The sequence below is a fragment of the Bombus huntii genome, chromosome 1, assembly GCF_024542735.1.
Source record: "Bombus huntii isolate Logan2020A chromosome 1, iyBomHunt1.1, whole genome shotgun sequence".
Lineage (NCBI taxonomy): Eukaryota > Metazoa > Arthropoda > Insecta > Hymenoptera > Apidae > Bombus > Bombus huntii.
The window spans coordinates 2,448,371-2,467,689 of NC_066238.1; the positions used below are offsets into that span (position 1 = coordinate 2,448,371).

The following is a 19,319-nucleotide window of genomic DNA, read 5'->3' on the forward strand; positions in this document are numbered from 1 at the left end:
GAAGATATTGTTATAATTCGTGAATAATAATAACAATACCTATGACTCTGAGATGTAAGTCAACCGAAGAGCTGCCAGCTTGATTCGCTGCCTTTGCTGTATAGGTAGCTGTGTCTTCTCTAACGAGCGAAGAGATAGAGATAGTAGAGGTCTTTTCTTCTGTCTGAATGGATACACGTTTATCCACTATCTTCTTGTTGTTCTTCGACCATGTAATTTCTGGTTTCGGGAAGCCGCTCGCCCGAATATCGATCTTCCATTGGCTGTTCACCGGAAGTTTCTGACTTGCCAAACTCTCGTCGTACGTGATCTTAGGCGGCTCTTGCACTTTCAGTTCGCACGTGGTTTCTGCTGTTCCTCTTTCGTTCTTTGCTTTCACTGTGAAGGTCGCCGACGATGTTTCCGTTGTCTTCTCGATCGTGTACTTTGCCACGCGATTTTCGTACGTGATGTTACTGTCTTCGAAAATTTCGTCATTTCTCAACCTGAAAGCAGATGAATCGGTTGAAATTATTTCCTACTATTGTTGATATAATTTTTGATATTTTAGTACACTACAATCTTTTTTGACAAGACGATCTTGTAAGTTGATTTAAATGCAATAAAAACTATACTGAAAATTCGATAGACAAGTTTCCGGTTCAAATAGCTCAAATCAAAAGAGATTTACAAGAAGATGAAAATTCGATGGAAAAATTTGTACTTTGGTTAATTTAAATTAAGAAGAGAAGAGTAGAAAAATATCTCTGATAAAGTTTCATGAAATTTACACGATTCGATAATGAAAATTCGTACCAAGTAATCTGAGGCGTCGGTGTTCCTCCAATGACGCAAGATAGGGTGACTGTTTCTCCAAGGCCAACGATGACACTCTTCAGAGGTTCTAGAAGAACTGGTGGTTCTGCAGCCGATGGTTTTGTTATCTTTATGTACGGAGAAGTTGGTGATGTTTCACCTGGTCCAGCCTCGTTTGCAGCTGTTACTCGGAAGGTGTACTCCTTGTTCGTGGTTAATTTCGTTACCGTATGTGTTGTTTCTGTTATAGTCTCTGTAATCTTGTTCCACCTTTAAATTAAAAAGATAAATATATTTCATAACTCATATCTATTATTCCACTGAAAAACATCAATCAAGATTTACTATAGCTTCATCGTATTGCTCTTAATTAAATATTTTTGTATACTTGAATATTTTCTTCACAAATCAATTCTAACTCTTTTTATTCAAATATTCTACTCGGAAGTCATTCCTACATTGTTCTATTCGAATATTTTATTCAAGCCTTTTCCCGTTTAATAAAATATACTCACGTAGCTTCAGTCTTTTCTTGATACTCCAGAATGTACTCAACGATGGGCGAGTTTCCATCTGAATCTGGTTTCTTCCAGTGAAGCGTAACACTATCCTCAGTTACTTCCAATGGTTCTGGTGCTCCAGGTGCACTCGGTACCTCTGTAAATACACAGATAACGTAAGAACAAAATTTCTCAATAAAAATGTATCGTACAATGAAAAAACAAAGAAGATGAAATATTCTAAAAATTATCTTGAAATTGTTAAAAATACTTACGGACGATAACGACGTTGATCTCGATGGTAGCCTCTCCGACGTTGTTCACCAGTTTCAAAGTATAATCGCCAACATCTTCTTCTTGGATCTTCCTGATTGTTAATACCGCGGATTCTTCACCGATTGATGGCACGACTCGTTTCGATTTTGTAACCACGTTGCCGTTCACTGTCCATTCGTCGTTTGGTTTTGGCGTTGCGCTGAATTTCACGACTACTTCCACGTCTTCGCCTTTCCTTACTTTGTACTTCTTTGGTGTATCCGGACTAATCTTTGGCGCCGTTTCCATAACTGTGAAAATTTAAACGAACGATAATATCAGTTAAACATTATCGATCGTTAATAGCGATAAATTTTGTCGTTGAATAAATTTCTCAAATTTTTTAAAACGTTTAAATACAGACATTTCTTTAATTTCGTTTGGCAGATATTTAATCTGAACATTACCTTCGACTCTTAATTTCGATGATGTTTTCACGTTCGTTACCGCAGCTGTGTATTCCGCGATATCTTTAGCGGTACATTTTTTCACGATCAATTTCTTCACGGTTCCCTCATCTATAATGGTGTACTTGGACGATTCCTTAAGAACTTCCGTTTTCCTATAATGTCATTACGTCAAGTTTTATTTTTCTCTTAATTCGATATAATTATAGTCATTTGTATATATCGATATTCGAAATAATTATCTATTTTAAAATGTAATACACAAATTTGCTTTTCGTTATATAAAAGACGTAACATTATATTTATACACATTATCTAAATAATTATTTATTTATTCACATGTATTATATTAATATTTTATCCTACCTCATCCACGTGACTGGAACGTCGCGTGATATTTCAATAACGAAAACGGCATCTGCGTTCAATGGTACAAGGGTGACATCCGGTAATTTAGTGACGAATTCTACGCCAGGTTCCTCTACGGTCAACTTGGCTGTTGATTTTTGTTCACCGACTTCGCAGGAATAAACGCCTGCGTCCTCCGGTTCCGTATCGTAGATCTTCAGCTTTTGTCTCTTGCCATCGATCGACAATCGGACGTGTTCCGAAAATTGTAACTCTTGTCCATCTTTGAACCATCGAACCAACGCATCTCCTTTTGTTAATTCTATCTCGAACGTTGCCCTCTCGCCTCTTGCTATTGTCACATCTTGCATCTTCGTAATAATTTCCGGTGGTAATTCTACGATAATTTGTAAGAAAAGATGGTAAATAGTACATCTAATAATACATTTAATTTAATACTCGTGAAATAGTAGTTGTTATTTGTAAATTTTCTAAGTGCAGTTCTAATCTTTAGATGTTGGACTTTTTATATCACAGATTGCATCTATTTCATAGAGTGAAACGACAATTATAAATTGTTGTTGTTGTATAAGACTTTGGATTTTGACAAATATATACAGGGTGGTTGGTAACTGGAGGTACAAACGGAAAGGGGGTGATTCTACGCGAAAAAAGAAGTCAAAAATATAGAATAAAAATTTTTCGTTTGAGGCTTTGTTTTCGAGAAAATCGACTTTGAATTTTCGCTCGGTACGCGTGCACTTTATCGCGTCTCGCTATAACGGATCTCACTGTAGATCGTTGTCTCGATGGAAAAATTAAAAAAAGAATTTTTATTCTATATTTCCGACTTCTTTTTTGTACCACCAGTTACCAACCAGCTTGTATATATAATAAAAAGAATATATTTATGATAAAAATGAAATAATATATATAGAGGTATCTTAGGTATAATAATTAGATATACAGTGACTACAAAAAGTATTGGTTCACACCTTTACTTTGTAATGAAATGTTTTCTGATCAGATTCTTATTGTATGTTTCATTTTTATATTGGGTTGGCAACTAAGTGAGTGCGGATTTTGTCAATACCACCTAATGACAAAATCCGCACTCAGTTGCCAACCCAATAGTATCAAATTTTTATACTCGTACGAAAGTGCTACTAAATGATATGAAATTTAAAATACTTGGGCCAAATTAACTAGCATACAAATGCTCTAATGAACACATTGGAGTGCCAATATATTTTGTAGCTACTGTACCAAGTACCATTTATGTAAATATATCTAAACTAGGTAAATGACAAATTCTAAATTATCCAAGTGATAGTTGGTTAGGTTTCACGAATTTTATGATAGATACATTTAAACAAATGTTTTAATATATTCAGTACAATAAATTAATAATATTTACCAATGACGGTGACTTCCGCTGAACATTTCTGATCGATAAGGCTGCACGTGTATTCTCCTTCGTCATGGACGGATGTGCTTCTAATGAACAATTTCCTAACGGTACCTTCTTTAACAAATTCCAATTTCTCTTTACTTGGTCCCAGAGGCTCGCCATCCTTGAACCATTTAACGTCCGCTGTCGCTGATGTAACTTCAACCTCCAAAATGGCAACGTCACGTTCCTTTACTTCGCAGTCTTGTAACTTCTTCACGAATTCCGGTTTCGTGGCTGTAACATTAAATTTCAATTACCTACGCGTCATACTTTTTCTTCAGCGAATCGCTGTAAAATTGATCGTAATATTTTCCTTTAATAATCGTCACGGATTTATACATTTTTTTTACCATCTATGTAATTATGCGTTTGTGGAAAATTTAAAGATGCAAAAAATGCACAAACTACACATAACGTGCAAAAGTATATAAGATATTCGTTATAACATTTAATAAATAAAAAAATCTCTACCTGGAGACTACTTTTTTAATCGCGTCCATAAAAATATGAATTTCCATAAATATCTATTCGCGGTCTGATAATCGCTGTAAACCTAATCCTAATAATTGCATTCAATGGTTGTAGATTCAAATGTTTAATTTACAGTGACGTAGAGATTCTTATTGTTATTTATATATTATTTACAGCGATTCTTACCTTTTACCGTAACTTTGCTCGACGTCGATTGATTCTTCACGGTGCACTTGTAAGTTCCTTCGTCCGTAGGATTCGTTTTCTTGATCACCAGCTTGTGCACTCGTCCTTCGTGAATGATCTCGCGATGATCCATTCCACTGATCTCCTGGTCGTTGTGCCACCATTTCGTAGACACGGTGTGCGATGTTTCACAGGTGAGTTCCAAGGTCTTGTACTCGTCGATGACGACTTCCTTCTCCAGAGTCTTGGTGAATGTTACTTTTTCCACGTCTACCGTCACTCTGGCACCGTGAGACGCTTTTCCAACTGGATTGCTCGCCACACACTTGTAATCGCCTGCGTCTACCTCTGAATCCGCGTTTCTGATCTCCAGTACGATGTTCTCGCCATCGTAGGTTTCTGTGATGTTCGGTGATTTCTCCAAGGGTTTGTTGTTTCTGTCGAAAAGTAAGTTATTAAAACGTGTTTTGATTTATACCAATGACTAAAATATATAATACGTGTTCGAAAGAAATTAAAATGGAACAGTGAAAATGACTGCTTTATCGGAAATTATTCAAATCTCTAACAGTGCACCGTTGTCCATAAAATTACCACGAGAAATAATAAATTGGTTATTTTGATCATTTAACGGCAATAAAATATTTTAGAAGTGAAACAGAATACAAGTCGAAGAAATTCAATAAATTCATCGTTCTTTCACTACTCAGGTACAACGATATGTGTTGAGGTTTGAATTAAAAAAAAAGCAAAAAATAAAAATCTTGATATTTCACAAAGAGCAAATAACGCAAACTTGGAAACAATAAAGTAGCTAATGATACCTTAACCACGTGACTTCTGGTACAGGGTTTCCAGTAACCTTCGCCACCAACTTGAAGGTACCTTTCTGCGGAACGGTGAGTTCTTGGAACCGTTCCGTGAAGAGTGGCGGTTCCGGAGCTCCGCTAGGTATTTCTACAAGAGTACACAGATAAATATCATTTTTCGCTATTACTTAGACAATTTCGTCATTAGATTATTGCAAATACACAACAAATTAACGCAAGCAGAAGCATATCCTACCCTTCGATACACTGTGCTGTTCGTATGTTTGTTGCTGGAAGCTAATGGTCAGGGAAGGCTTCAAGTTTACTGAAAAATGATGTAGCGAAGCATGTTGCAGCATTAATATGTACAAGCGTAATGCGATATTATTTAATCTAAATTTAATGAGCATTGTTAGAAAAATTTGTCTCATTACGACACGTATCGAATCAATTTCCTGATACGTTGTCGCATGATTATTCGAACGATACACATTTTGCATTTTACTTTGTTTCTATTGTAAAAATTAATTAAAGTCTTCATTGAATTCTTCATTGAAACAACGAACGCTATTTCGATTCTGTATTATTATTATTGGCAACTAAGTGATTGCGGATTTTGCCGTTAGGTGGTAATGACAAAATCCGCAATCACTTAGTTGCCAACCCAATAGAAATCGGCTTGATTAGAAGTCATTGGTGTCTTCGATTGAAACGGTTCATCAGCCTTTGATGCCATTCAAATAATTACGAATGAATAATTATGAACAAGAAGCTTTCATCGCAAGAAGCTAATATTCTGCGCAAAGTATGACTACGAGTTCCGATATTCTTACTTTCAACTGTTAACGTAGCTTTCGTTTCGGCTGTGCCAAGATCGTTGGTAGCTACCACAGAATATTCCCCTGTGTCAGATACTTGAGGTTGAATCAACGTGAGCGTATTCACGTGGCCATCTTGTTTCGGAGTCAAGCCTTTCAGTGGTTTACCGTTCTTGTACCAAGTTACTTTAGGAGCTGGGTTTCCGACGATTTGTGTCGATAATACCACGGTTTCACCTTCCCGTATCACGTACGATTGCAATGGTTCTAGAATCTCTGGCGGCTCGTGTTTGCCAGTCTTCACCTGTGCGATTAGATTGAAATTTTTGAGAAGCAATATCTCTGTATACCATATTCAAATGGAACGATTTTTTAATTATCAAGTTAGAGAAGAATCGAGTCCGCGTAACAATCATTTCGTAAAATATTTATAATTTAATATTCTTTTCGTGTACATTTTTTAAAGTAACATCTACATTTAAGTAGAACGAAATTTGCGAATTAGCAGAGTAGAGAAGCATTCGATCTGTGCAGTATTTATTTTATTGAAGATTAAAATTTGTATTTTCATCTATTCGATATTCTATCAAAAATCCTTCAATTCGAATATTAAATTATGGAAGAAGAAATTGCCTAACAAATTAATGGAATTACGTAGCAATTTCGAATTAATTGTATGATATTATCGAATTAGAAATAATAATATACTCTAGAACTAGTAAATTGCAATTATCAAATAGTAATAATAATCACGATTGAAGTACTATTATTATTATATACAAACCTTCATAGGAATTTCTATAGTAGCTTCACCTTCCCTGTTTCTAGCAACGATAGTGTACTTTCCTTCCTGTTTCTTTTGTACTTTAGTGATTTTAATTACGCTGCAGTACATGTGCATGTCGCTCTCGGTAGCAACCACGATGTTCTCTTTGGTTGTAATCTGCGTATCCTTGTAGTACCAGGTTATTTCTGGTTCAGGTACTGCCACCAGTCGACATTCCAAAATCACATCATCACCTTCGTTGACGTATTTCGCCTTTGGTTTCCTTGAGAACGTTGGTGGTATTCCCTCCAAGATGTCGGCGAGAGATGATTCTCTGCAGACATTTGCAATTATATAGAACACATGTTAGGTCGTCCGAAAAGTTTCTTTCGTTTTATAAGGAAACAATGGATGCACAAGATTTTCCGTTTTATATTATTTTATCGAATTACGTATGATCCATTTCGTTCTATCAAAATAAAGATCACAACGTTCGACAGATTAGGTTTCACGTTTGTATAAAGATGCATCGTTGTAAAAGACGTGTCTGTAAGAGAAAGACACTTTTCGGACAACCTAATATTTTAATTATAATTATTTAATTAGAATTGCAATAGGCGTAGCAAAAATATTTACGTATTTTTCAATTATTATTATCACTAATTTTAAGAATAAGGAAACATACTTAATCCAACAAATAGCATATTATATTTGTGTAAAAATTCGAGAAAATATTAATAATATTGAAATAATAGAAATAGTAAATAATCAAAGATATCCTCGAATGAAGAAATTAATAATTGAATGCAAGTAATTTATTTTAATGTTTTGCGATATTATTAATAATATTTTCCAATCTATATCTAAAAAGAGATATGGAAAATCCAGTGGGAAAAAGCGTACCTTGAGAGGCTCTTTCTGGATGGACCAGTAAGATCCGATCCATGATCAGAAAGAGGCGCTTCCACAATTAATTCTGTGGTACTGGAAGCGAAACCAGCGGCGTTCTTGGCGACACAGGTGAAGGTGCCAGCATCTTCGGGGAACACTTCCCTGATGATCAAAGTTGCTACATTATCGTCGTCGTAGTACATTTGGAAGTCAGGTGATGGCTTGATGATGGCTGTCTGTCGGAACCAAGTTATCTGAGGCCTTGGTAGACCCTCCACTTGACATTCGAATTGGATCGTGTAACCATCTGGTGTGTGAATTGGCTGCAATTTTTCGATGAACCTCGGTGCTGATGTCTTCTCCCCTGGCGCTGGTTCTGTGATTATTAATTAATAATTTGCATTATATTCGTGACGCGAATTTTCTGCTAGTACTTTTTACGATAACGTAACTTTTCTTTTGTTTAAAATGCAAATTAACGCGTTAATCAAATTCTTGTTAATTTGTGAAAACGTAAGAAATAATTACAGAGATCGTAAAGTAAAATTAGGTAATTTGTAATTTAATCAAGTGTGTGAGAAAATGAGAATATTCATAATTACTTAATATTATTGGGAAATAATTTTCATCAAGATAAATTTTTACCGTTTTTAGTGAGTTAGTAAAGTGTGAATAAACTTACTTTCAAATACTGGTAATTTATCGATTTTCTCGTGCAATTTGCGCTGCAAATACAGAGTATAGTGCACTTCGTTGAGAAGATATTGCGCTGGAACCCAGCCCTTTTCCTCCGTCAGGTGTTTCTTCACGAACCACCAGTCTTGATTCGAATGGTCTAAAAAAGGAAACGTAAAAATAAAGATATCAAGGCAGAACGTAACAATAGTACCGTTAACCTAGTTACATCGATATAATGATGCACCATTTCGTGTAGAAACGTATCAACTTACCGATAACGTAAACTCTTTCTCCTTCGACGAGGTTGATGGCTTCGTCAGTTTCTGCCACGTACGAGCAAATCGAGAACATTGTGTCGCCATCGCGTACAACGTATTCGATTTCGTCTAAAACATCAATTTATTGAAATACGTTATCCATCAATATTGGAGTAAGAATGACATGAAAATAAAAATAGATAAATTAGAGGATTACTAGTATAAACGATATGAATAGAAATGAAATTGCATAAGATTGATAGGTTGACATATTATTGATATGATAAACATTAACTTTTTAACCCCAAACATTAAAAAAAATAATGAACAGACGCAAAGAGTGTGTATAAAAATCCAAATAATACGAAAAACGATTCAAATAGTTTTCAGCAATGTATTTTATTGGAACATGAACGTACCTTCCTCTGAAATGTCTTCTTCTCTGGTGATACTAAGCGAGGCCTCTTCTGTAAAGGGTCAAACAAAGTATTATAACAAAAGTAAGCAAAATCAATCACACAAGCCGATATCTATTAATACAATCAACTATTGAAGCGTCAATATATTCTATATATTTTACGATATTATACAATCATACTCGTCTATCACGAATACATATGTCGCTAATAGGCCTAATGCCGCTAGAAATTCGTTATACAGCGTTCTACTGCGATTTTTTGTTGAAGTACGTTATAGGAAGTACCGATATGCTTTTCATTCGCAGTGGATTAAGAAGCGGAAGATTGTAGGCGAGGCTTCGTTTCGGAGGCAGAAGGATGTTAGGGACAAGCATACTCACTAATTGCACCTTATGGTCTGACGAAGCGCGTTAATATTAGCTGAAAGCACGTTACATCACATTAAACGTTATCTGCGAAAGCGGAAATCGAAAAATCCTCTCGAACCTTCGTCGAAGGTGGAAACTCGTCTCTTGCTCTTCAACTTCAGCGCCAACGTTTCGTCAGCTTCCTCCACAGAATATTTCCTCTCGCGTTTCAATTTTAAGCTCACGTCACCTTCCTCGATATCTTCCACCTTATATGGCCTTGGTTCCTTCTTCTTTCTCCTTCTCAGTGGCACTCTCATCTCATCAGTCTCTAATTCTTCTATACTATATTCATCTCTAGCCTCCTCGTCTGATTCTATGATCTCTTCTATAATTGGTCCAGAGTCGTCTTCGACTTCTTGCATAATTTTGATAGTTTCTTCCCCTGCTTCTTCAGAGTACGTCATCGGTCGTTTCTTAGGTTTCAGTTTAACCTTACCGGACATAGAAATGTCTTCTTCCTCGTAAGTGTTCAACGAGATCTTGAATTCTTGCTCTACATCTTCTTTGGTCTTCGTAGAACGTGGTCTGAACGTCACATTCTCTGCTTCTGTTACTTCTTTGATATCTGGCCTTGGTTTCTTCTTTGGACGTAACTTCCGAAGAGTAACATCTTCGTAGATTTCTTCGATAGGTTTTGGTGGCAGCTTTGGAGGTTTCCTTTTGACTGTGAATTCTTGGACCTCTTCTTCTTCTTCTTCTGGTTGTTCCACTTCTTCGATCTTTTTGATCGTTAATTCTTCAGCTACCTCTTCCGTAACTTTACGTACGGGTTTCTTCTTCTTTATTTGTACATCGGTCGATATTTCTTCTTCTTCTTTAGGTTCCTCAGGAGCTCGAGCTTTCTTTATAGTTACGGCAGTTTCTTCAACCTCTTCCGTGACTGGCGTTGGTTTCTTTTCTGGCTTCTTCTTCTTGATGGTAATCTCTTCAGGAGCCTCCTCCGCTTCGATAGGAATTAATTTTTTGATAGTTACCTCGGCAGCTTCTTCCTCAACGACTGGCTTTTTCTTCGGTTTCTTTTTCAATGATATTTCTACTTCTTCCGGTTTCTTTTCTTCCTCCACTGGTTTTGGTCTCGTGAGAGTCACTTTAGCGACCTCTTCTTCCTCCGTTAGCGGTTTTTCTTTTGGTTTCTTCTTCTTAAATGTTACTTCTTCTATAATTTCCTCTTCTTCCTTCTCTACAGGAACAGGTTTCTTAATAGTGACTTCATCGGCAGCTTCTTCGACTACGGGCTTCTTTTTCTTCGGTTTTTTCACTTCCACTTTCTCACTTACTTCCTCTGGTGCCTTTTCTTCTTCTTTCGGAACTGGTTTCAATGTAATTTCTTCAATCACTTCTTCTGAAACCGGTTTTTCCTTTGGTTTCTTCTTTTTCAATGTTACTTCTTCTATAATTTCTTCTTCTTTTTCTACTGGTACTGGTTTCTTGATAGTAACTTCATCGGCAGCTTCTTCCACCACTGGTTTCTTCTCTTTAGGTTTCTTCACCTCCACTTTCTCAGTTACTTCTTCCGGTGCCTTTTCTTTTTCTTTTGGAACTGGTTTCAGTGTAATTTCTTCAATCACTTCTTCTGGAACCGGTTTCTCCTTTGGTTTCTTCTTTTTCAGTGTTACTTCTTCTATAATTTCTGCTTCTTCTTTTTCTACTGGCACTGGTTTCTTGATAGTAACTTCATCGGCAGCTTCTTCCACCACTGGTTTCTTCTCTTTAGGTTTCTTCACCTCCACTTTCTCACTTACTTCCTCCGGTGCCTTTTCTTCTTCTTTCGGAACTGGTTTCAGTGTAATTTCTTCAATCACTTCTTCTGGAACCGGTTTCTCCTTTGGTTTCTTCTTCTTAAATGTTACTTCTTCTATAATTTCTTCTTCTTCCTTTTCTACTGGCACTGGTTTCTTGATAGTAACTTCATCGGCAGCTTCTTCCACCACTGGTTTCTTCTCTTTAGGTTTCTTCACCTCCACTTTCTCACTTACTTCCTCCGGTGCCTTTTCTTCTTCTTTCGGAACTGGTTTCAGTGTAATTTCTTCAATCACTTCTTCTGGAACCGGTTTCTCCTTTGGTTTCTTCTTCTTAAATGTTACTTCTTCTATAATTTCTTCTTCTTCCTTTTCTACTGGCACTGGTTTCTTGATAGTAACTTCATCGGCAGCTTCTTCAACCACTGGCTTCTTCTTCTTAGGTTTCTTCATCTCCACTTTCTCAGTTACTTCCTCTGGTGCCTTTTCTTCTTCTTTCGGAACCGGTTTCAGTGTAACTTCTTCGGTTACTTCTTCTGGAACCGGTTTTTCCTTTGGTTTCTTCTTCTTTAGCGTTACCTGTTCAGGAACGTCTTCTTCCTTCTTTTCTTCTACAACTGGTTTCTTAATAGTGACTTCGTCTGCAGCTTCTTCCTCCACAGGTTTCTTTCTTTTAGGTTTCTCTATTTCTTCAGTTACTTCTTCAGCAGCTTTTTCTTCTGGTTTTTTCAAAATGACTTCTTCAACCACTTCTGCAGGCGCCTCCTCCTTTGGCTTCTTCTTTATAACAACGTCTTCTTTAATTTCTTCTTCCACTTCCTCTTTCTTTTTTATTGTAACTTCAACAGCCTCTTCTTCTTTTACGGGCTTCTTCTTCTTTGGCTTCTTCACAATTGCTTCTTCAACCACTTCTTCAGGTTTCTCCGGTTTCTTCTTTAACGTCACTTCAGCCACTATTTCTTCTTCTTGTACTTCTTTCTCCTTCAAAACTGGCTTCTTGATGGTAAGTTCAGCAGGAGCTTCTTCAATAGGTTTTTCTGGTTCCTTTTTCAAAGTGATATCTTCTACTACTTCTGGAACTTCTTCCGGTTTCTTCTTTTCAGGCTCCTTCAGCGTTACCTCTTCTTCCTTAGGAACCTTCTCTTTGGGTTTCTTTGGTTTCACCTTACGCTTCACAGTGATTTCTTCAAGTTCTTCTTTGGGTGCTTTAGGAGCTTCCTCTTCTTCCTTCGCTGGGAACTCTTCCACACCTTCGTCCTCAGGTTTGTCTTTTTTCCAACCCTTTAACGTTATCTTCTCTGGTTCCTCTTCTGGCTTGTCTTTTTGAGGTATTCTGAACTTAACTTCAGGTTCTTTATCCGGCTCTTGTGGTTTCGGTTTTCCCTTTATCAACGGAATCTGTTCGATCTCTTGATCTGGCTTCTTCTTCTCTTCTGGTTCGTATGGTTTTGGAACTGGCTCTGGTGCTGGTTTTTCTGGTTCTTCGTATTTCTCTGGTTCATATTTCTCCAGTTCTGGTCTCTCGAAATCCAAAGGCTTTAACTCATCGTGTTCTAATTTCACCTTTGGTTTGTCTTTTTTCTCTGGTTTCACTTCATCTTCAGGTACTGGTTTGGGTGGTTTCTTCAATGGTTCTTCGATTTCTTCTGGTTTCTTTTCGGGAACCTTCTTTAGTTTCACCTTTTCAGGTTCCACTTTTTCTTCTTCAGGTACCTTGCCTTTGCCAACGACCAACTTCTGTGGCTCTTCTGGTTTTTCTGCAGGCTTCTTCGGTGGACGTTCGTATATCGATTTATCCTCCACTTTCTCCAAAGGTACCTTCTTCAATTCTTCGAATTCTTGATCCAATTTTTCCAATTCTGCAATTTCTTTCTTAGGAAGTTTAACCTTCTTGACCTTTCGCTTCAGCACTTCCAGAGCTTCCTCGGTGTTTCTAGACAGAATACCAGATTGAACCGGATTCTCTTCTAGTTCTGTTACCTTTGGATATTGAATTTCAGGTGGATAGTCACCGACGAATGTAAGTCTGCTTCGTAACATGATCTTCGGGAATTTGGCTTCTTCAACTACTTTCTTCTTCGAAACTGCCACTTTTTTCAATTTGATCGCAGCGAACTGAACGGTTTCAACCGGTTCTGAGTATTTGAGCTTCGTGGGTTTGATCTCTTTTCTTTCGATTTTTTGAGGGACCAATTTTTGCAAAGATTCTGGTAAAGGTTTCTTCTCTTTCTTTTTCTTTGGTTCCCATTGAATCTTCTCAGGCATGGGTTCCAGTATAGGTCGTTCGTACTCCGGTTCGACCCATTCCTCGATTTCATCTTTCTTCACTATCTTCTTCCTTCTCTTCTTCACAACCTTTGCTTCCTTTGGTTTTTCAGGAACTTCTTCTGGTTTCTCTTCCGGTATTTCTTCCTCTTCCTCTTTCGAAGCTTTTTCTATAGGAACCTCTTCTATTACTATTTCTTCTTCCAGTTTCTCTTCGACTGGTACAGCCTTGCGTTCTTCAGGTTTCCTTGTTGGCGTTTCTTCAGCAACAGTTTCTGGAACAACTTCTGCGGTTTCAACGGCATCCTGTGGAATAATCTCCTTCTTGGCTTTGACCATCTTTGGCTTCTCTTCTGGTATTTCTTCTATCTTTTCCTCGTGTTGCTCTTCCTCTACAACGGTGGGTTTCTTTTCTGCGGTGATTTTCTTCTTCTTTGGTTTTTCTTTTGGTTTCTCTTCCTCCGTTTCCACCTCCGTTGCTCTTTCTTCTTCTGCTTTCACTTCCTCTGGTTTTTCTTCCTTTACTTCTTCCTTTACTTCCTGTTTCTCTTCAGGAATTTCCTTCACTTTCAGTTTCTCTTCAATCACTTCACCGTTCGTCACAACTTCCTCCTTTTTCTTCTTCTTAGGTACCTTTTTCACAGAAACCTCGGTAACCGTTGCCTCTTCTTCAATCTTTTCTTCCTCTTTAGGAACAGCCTTCTCTTCCCTTGGCTTCTCTTCTTTTATTTCTTCTGTAGTAATCTCAGTAACCACTTCAGTCGTTTGTAACTCTTCCTTCGGAAGGACAGTCTTCTTAGCCTTCCTTTTCTTTGGTTCATCCACTGTAATCTCTTCCACAACTTCCGCCACTTGTTCCTCTTCAGCTTCCTTCGGTGTTAATTTCTTCTTAGGAGCCTTCTTTACAGTAACCTTCTTTTCTTTTACTTCTGCTTTCTCTTCCTTCTCTTCGACTATTTTAGCCTTATCTTCTTCTGGTTTCTGCACTTGTAATTCTTCTTCCGCAGTTGTAGAAATAACTTCAGTGGTTATAATACCATCTTGAGGCGTAATTTCTTTCTTGGCTTTAACCTTCTTTGGCTTCTCAGTTACAAGTTCTTGTACTTCTTCCTCTGGCTGTTCTTCAGTTTCAGACACACTTTCTTTCGGTGCTTCCTTCACTTTAACCTCTTTTTTGATCACCTGTTCTTCTATCTCCTTAACCTCAGTAGCCTTCTTCTTCTTAGGTTTAATCTCTTCAGGAAGTTCCTCCGTGGTCACTTGAGAAATCACTTCAGTCACTTCAACACTTTCTTTCTCTATAACAGCTGGTTCCGCCTTTTCTTCTTTAGGTACCTCAGGTTTTATTTCTTCCACAGCTTCGTCCTTCTCTTCGGCTTCAAGAGCTGTAACTGGTTTCTTCTTCTTCTTTGGAACTTTCTTTACTTCTACCTTAGTAACTTCTGCCTTTTCTTCTTCCACTTCCGAGGGTTTGGCTTCTTCAGGTTTAGCCTTCTCCTCAAGTAACTCCTCGACAGAAGTTTCGGTAATAATTTCAGTGATTTCTAAACCTTCTTTTGGTAGAATCTTCTTTTTGGCTTTTTCTTTAACAGGTTTCTCAATCACGATTTCTTCGATTTGTTCCTCAGGAGCTTCTCCTTCTGTGATTGTAGCTTTTTTCTTCTTGATTATTTTCTTCGTTGGTGTTTCAATGATTTCTACGATTTCATTTTCCTCCATGGCTTTTGCTTCCTCTATGGTCTTCTGTATAACTTGTTCCACTACCTTTTCCTTCTTATCTTTAGGTTTCTTTCGAATAATCTTCTTTGTTGGTGTCTCAATGGTTTCAATAATTTCTTCTTCTTCTTCTACTATCTCTTCAGGTTTCTTCGGTGCTTTCTTCAGATCAACCCTTGTTACTTTAACCGTTTCTGTTCCTTCTTCTACCTTAGGTTTCGCTTTTTCTTTCTGTGGCTTTTCGATAATAATTTCTTCAACGATCTCTTCAGGAACACCGTCATCTTTCACTATGGCTTTCTTCTTTTTTACTACTTTCTTAGTGGGTGTCTCAACGACTTCTACTATTTGTTCTTCTTCCATTTTGGTTATTTCTTCTAGTGGCTTCTGAATTATCTCTTCCACCACGATCTCTTCTTCTCCTTTCTTCATTGGACGAATCTTCTTTCGAATTATTTTCTGAGTGGGTGTTTCGATTGTTTCGAAGATCTCTTCTTCCTCTTTGATGATCACCTCCTTCTTCTTCTTTGGAGCTTTTCGTACATCGTGTTCAGTGATCGTCACTGTTTCTACTTCTTCTATGATTGGTCGGGCTTCTTCTTCTTGTGGTTGCTCTATTATTATCTCTTCCACGACTTCCTCTGTTACTTCATCTTTACCCGGCACTGGCTTCCTCTTCTTGATGATCTTTTTGATAGGTTTGACTTCCTCGATGATTTCCTGTTTTTTCATTAAAAAAAATAAGTAATTTGTACTTGTGTTATTAATTTTAGACATTTTAGTAGGTCATTTCATAAGTAATGTGCTTTTTTATTTTTGAATTATTGTATTTTTGATGCATGGAAAGAATTAATTTTTATTTTTAGTTTCGTTTTTTATTTCTTGTTACACTATAATCTCCCCTTAATAAATACTCTTCTAATAAATACTCGATTATTTTCATCTAATCTATACATATATTAAAAATTACATTATTTATGAGATGACCTACCCAAATAAAACAATCTTACGATCAGTCATAAATCCTACCTTTTCAACCACTTCTTCCGTAATATCTGTGAAAAGAACAAAATGTTTTAGATCTGCTTAACAAATATTCTCAACATTAAGCATTTCTTTATGGCAGAAACCACTTAACAAACCATTAACGAATAAACGAAGTATCGATATAGAAAGCATATATATATATATATACCAATATATATATACCAATAGCTCATCAACAGATACACTGATCAATGTTACATGTATAAAGTATAGAAATATAAGTATATTTGTCCATCATGTCTTTGTATCTTGTTCTGTTTACATCGTATAATATATTTATGCACTATTTGGTAAATGAATGAAACGTATATATATATAGTTGTATGAGATGATAGTAATACGTAAGAAATAGGCTTACCTTCTGTCACATTCTTGTCAGCTTTAGGTTTTATCGGTCTTTTGTGTTTTGGTTTTTCGTGTATTTCTGGTGTAGTGTCTTCGTGGATTTCTATTGTTGCTGTTAATGGTTCTTTACCTTCCTCTTCCACGGTCACCTCTTCAGTGACCTGTTCTTTACCTTCGTATTTCCTGGTGACACGCTTTTTGCGTACAGTTTTCTTTGTTCCTTCCTCGGTCACGATCTCGCTCGTTACGATCTCTTCTTTGATCTCTTCGACAGGCGCGGCTGGTACAATCGATTCTATCGGTAATACCATTGGTTTATCTTCGACAATTTCTTCGACAGTTACGACTGGCTCTTCGCCTTCTTCTTGTATCGTTGTCTCTTCAACAACTAGTGGTTTCTCGTCACCACGTTTGGTCGTGGTTTTCTTCTTTTTGATCTTTCGCGGTTTCTTTTCAGGTATTTCTTCTGTAATTACGGTTGTAACAACCTCGACAGTTTCGATAATGTCGTCGTCTTTGGGAACGAATTTCAGATAATCTTCGGGCTTCTTCTCTTCCTCTTTCTCTTCTTCCGGTTTTTTCCAAGGTTTCAGTTTGATTTTCTCTGGCTCCTCCTTTGGAGCTTCTCTTTCAGGAATTCTCCTCTTTATTTCTTCTTCTTCTTCCGGTTCTTCTGGTTTTGGAATACCAGGTACTATTGGAATAGCCTCGGTTTCCTGAGCTGGTGTTTTACGTTCTTTCTTTGGTTTTTTGCTTGGAACTTTTTTAGGAACTTTCTTTCCCGGCTCAGGATACTCTGGCACCTCTCTTTCTTCCAGTTCAACTTCCGGAGTTTCTATCTCATAAGGTTCAAATGGTTTTAACTCAGGATATTCCTTCTCTTCTTTTTCTTTCTTTGGTTTCTCTTTTTCTTCTTTTTTCTTTGGAACGGGAGCCTCTTCTTCTAAAACACTTGGAACCTTCTCTGGTATCTTCTTCAGTTTCACAGTCTCTGGTTTCTCCTCTTCTGCAATCCGCGGCTTTCCTTTGCCTATTTTCAATTTCTTCGGTTTTTCTTCTTCAGGTTTTTCTGGTTTAGGTTTACGTTCATATGGTGCCATTTCTTCTACCTTTTCTAATGGAACTTTCTTCAATTCTTCAAATTCTTGATCCACTTTCTCTAATTCTGTTATTTCTTTCTCTGGAAGTTTCACCTTCTTATGTCTTATCTTCTTTAATTTCAGTGCTTCTTCCATGGTATGGGATAGAATACCATTCTGTACGTAATTAGGTTCAAGTTCGGTTATAATTGGATATTTAATCGACGGTGGCCATTCGTGTTCTGTGATACGGCTGCGTAAAAGAATTTTAGGGAACTTTTCATCCTTGTCTTCTTTTTTCTTCGGTTTAACAGGAGCTTTCTTTAGTTTAATTTGCGCGAATAAAGGAGTAGCCGGTTCTTCGATCTTAGGTTTAATTGCTTTCTGTTCCTTGATACTGATCCTCATCAACTGAGGTTTCTCACCTTCAATCTTTTCAACAGGTTTTTTCTTTTTAACTTTCTTCTCTGGTTTTACTTCTGGTACAGGTTCTTCAAGTTTCTCTAGTGGTAATTCTTTCTTTAACTCCTCGAACTCCTGATCCAACTTCTCAAGCTTTGCTATTTCTTTTTCTATGCGCTTGATCCTCTTCTTCTTTGGTTTTGGTAACTTATCAGCTTCTTCAATGTTGCGAGATAAGATACCATTTTGGACCTCGTTTGGTTCGAGCTCGTCGATCTTCAAATGTTTTATCGCTGGAGGCCACTCAATAGGTGTAATTCGACTTCGAAGAAGAACGCGAGGAATTTTGTCTTTTTTCTCCACTGGGCGTTTCACAGTTGGAGTCTTGCGTAATTTAATTTGAGCGAACTGAGGTTTATCCACCGATACTTCTTGAACTTCGAGTTTTGTGGCTTCGAATTTGGTTATTTTCATACGTTGGAGCTTGACAGGTTTCTTCTTAGTTTTTTCTAGAGGAATTTCTGGAGCTTCAGGTGCTTCGATCTTCTCTTCTTCAGATATAAGAACTTTCTTAGGAACTTTCTTTTTAATGACCTTTTTCGATTTGCCTTCTTTCGTAACGATCTCAGTCACTTCTACTTCTTCGGGTGCTTCCGCCTTTTCTGTAGGTTCTATACTTTCTGTAATAGGAAGTGCTTTTACAATTTCTTCGACAACTTCTTCAATAGGACCTTCAGTGACAGTTGTGACAGGTCGCTTTCCTTGTTCTTCTACGGTTACCATCTCAGTCACTTGTTGTTCTTTTCCCTTGCGTTTGATAACCTTCTTTTTGGTGACTTTCTTGGGTTTGCCTTCTTTTGTCACTTCTTGCGTAACTGTAACTTGTTCACGGACCTCTTCAACTTCTCCTGGTTTAGCATGTTTTGGGGCAGGAAGAGCTTTCAGTGTCTCTTCAACTATTTCTTCCGTAGGACCTTCAGTAACAGTTGTAACTGGAAGCTTGCCTTGTTCTTCGACAGTGACAACTTCAGACACTTGTTGCTTTCTTCCTTTGCGTTTGATGATCTTCTTCTTCGTGACCTTCTTAGGTTTACCCTCCTTAGTAACTTCTTCAGTGACAGTCACTTGTTCGCGAACTTCTTCAACTTCAGTTGGTTTCACATATTCTGGAACAGGAAGTGGTTTTATTACATCATCAATCAG

General features: G+C 37.3%; 1 protein-coding gene across 9 annotated transcripts in view; it reads right to left on the reverse strand.

Moving 5' to 3' along the window:
• LOC126871333 (titin) overlaps positions 1 to 19,319 on the reverse strand; it is a 147,873-nt gene that overhangs the window by 6,231 nt on the left and 122,323 nt on the right. For 7 of the 9 annotated variants that reach the window (XM_050630050.1, XM_050630082.1, XM_050630067.1 and 4 more), the window contains 18 exons: positions 16,273 to 16,298; positions 9,600 to 15,963; positions 9,114 to 9,161; positions 8,710 to 8,823; positions 8,442 to 8,594; positions 7,772 to 8,135; positions 6,887 to 7,202; positions 6,118 to 6,406; positions 5,541 to 5,609; positions 5,300 to 5,432; positions 4,476 to 4,912; positions 3,783 to 4,052; positions 2,384 to 2,762; positions 2,018 to 2,172; positions 1,571 to 1,861; positions 1,311 to 1,452; positions 796 to 1,065; positions 40 to 485 (listed from right to left, as the gene is read on the reverse strand). In XM_050630050.1, the coding sequence (XP_050486007.1) occupies positions 40 to 485; positions 796 to 1,065; positions 1,311 to 1,452; positions 1,571 to 1,861; positions 2,018 to 2,172; positions 2,384 to 2,762; positions 3,783 to 4,052; positions 4,476 to 4,912; positions 5,300 to 5,432; positions 5,541 to 5,609; positions 6,118 to 6,406; positions 6,887 to 7,202; positions 7,772 to 8,135; positions 8,442 to 8,594; positions 8,710 to 8,823; positions 9,114 to 9,161; positions 9,600 to 15,963; positions 16,273 to 16,298 (10,266 nt within the window). Of the gene's footprint in view, positions 1 to 39; positions 486 to 795; positions 1,066 to 1,310; positions 1,453 to 1,570; positions 1,862 to 2,017; positions 2,173 to 2,383; positions 2,763 to 3,782; positions 4,053 to 4,475; positions 4,913 to 5,299; positions 5,433 to 5,540; positions 5,610 to 6,117; positions 6,407 to 6,886; positions 7,203 to 7,771; positions 8,136 to 8,441; positions 8,595 to 8,709; positions 8,824 to 9,113; positions 9,162 to 9,493; positions 15,964 to 16,272; positions 16,299 to 19,319 lie in introns of those variants that run through there. The other 2 variants (XM_050630012.1, XR_007691624.1) reach the window with 2 other exon arrangements.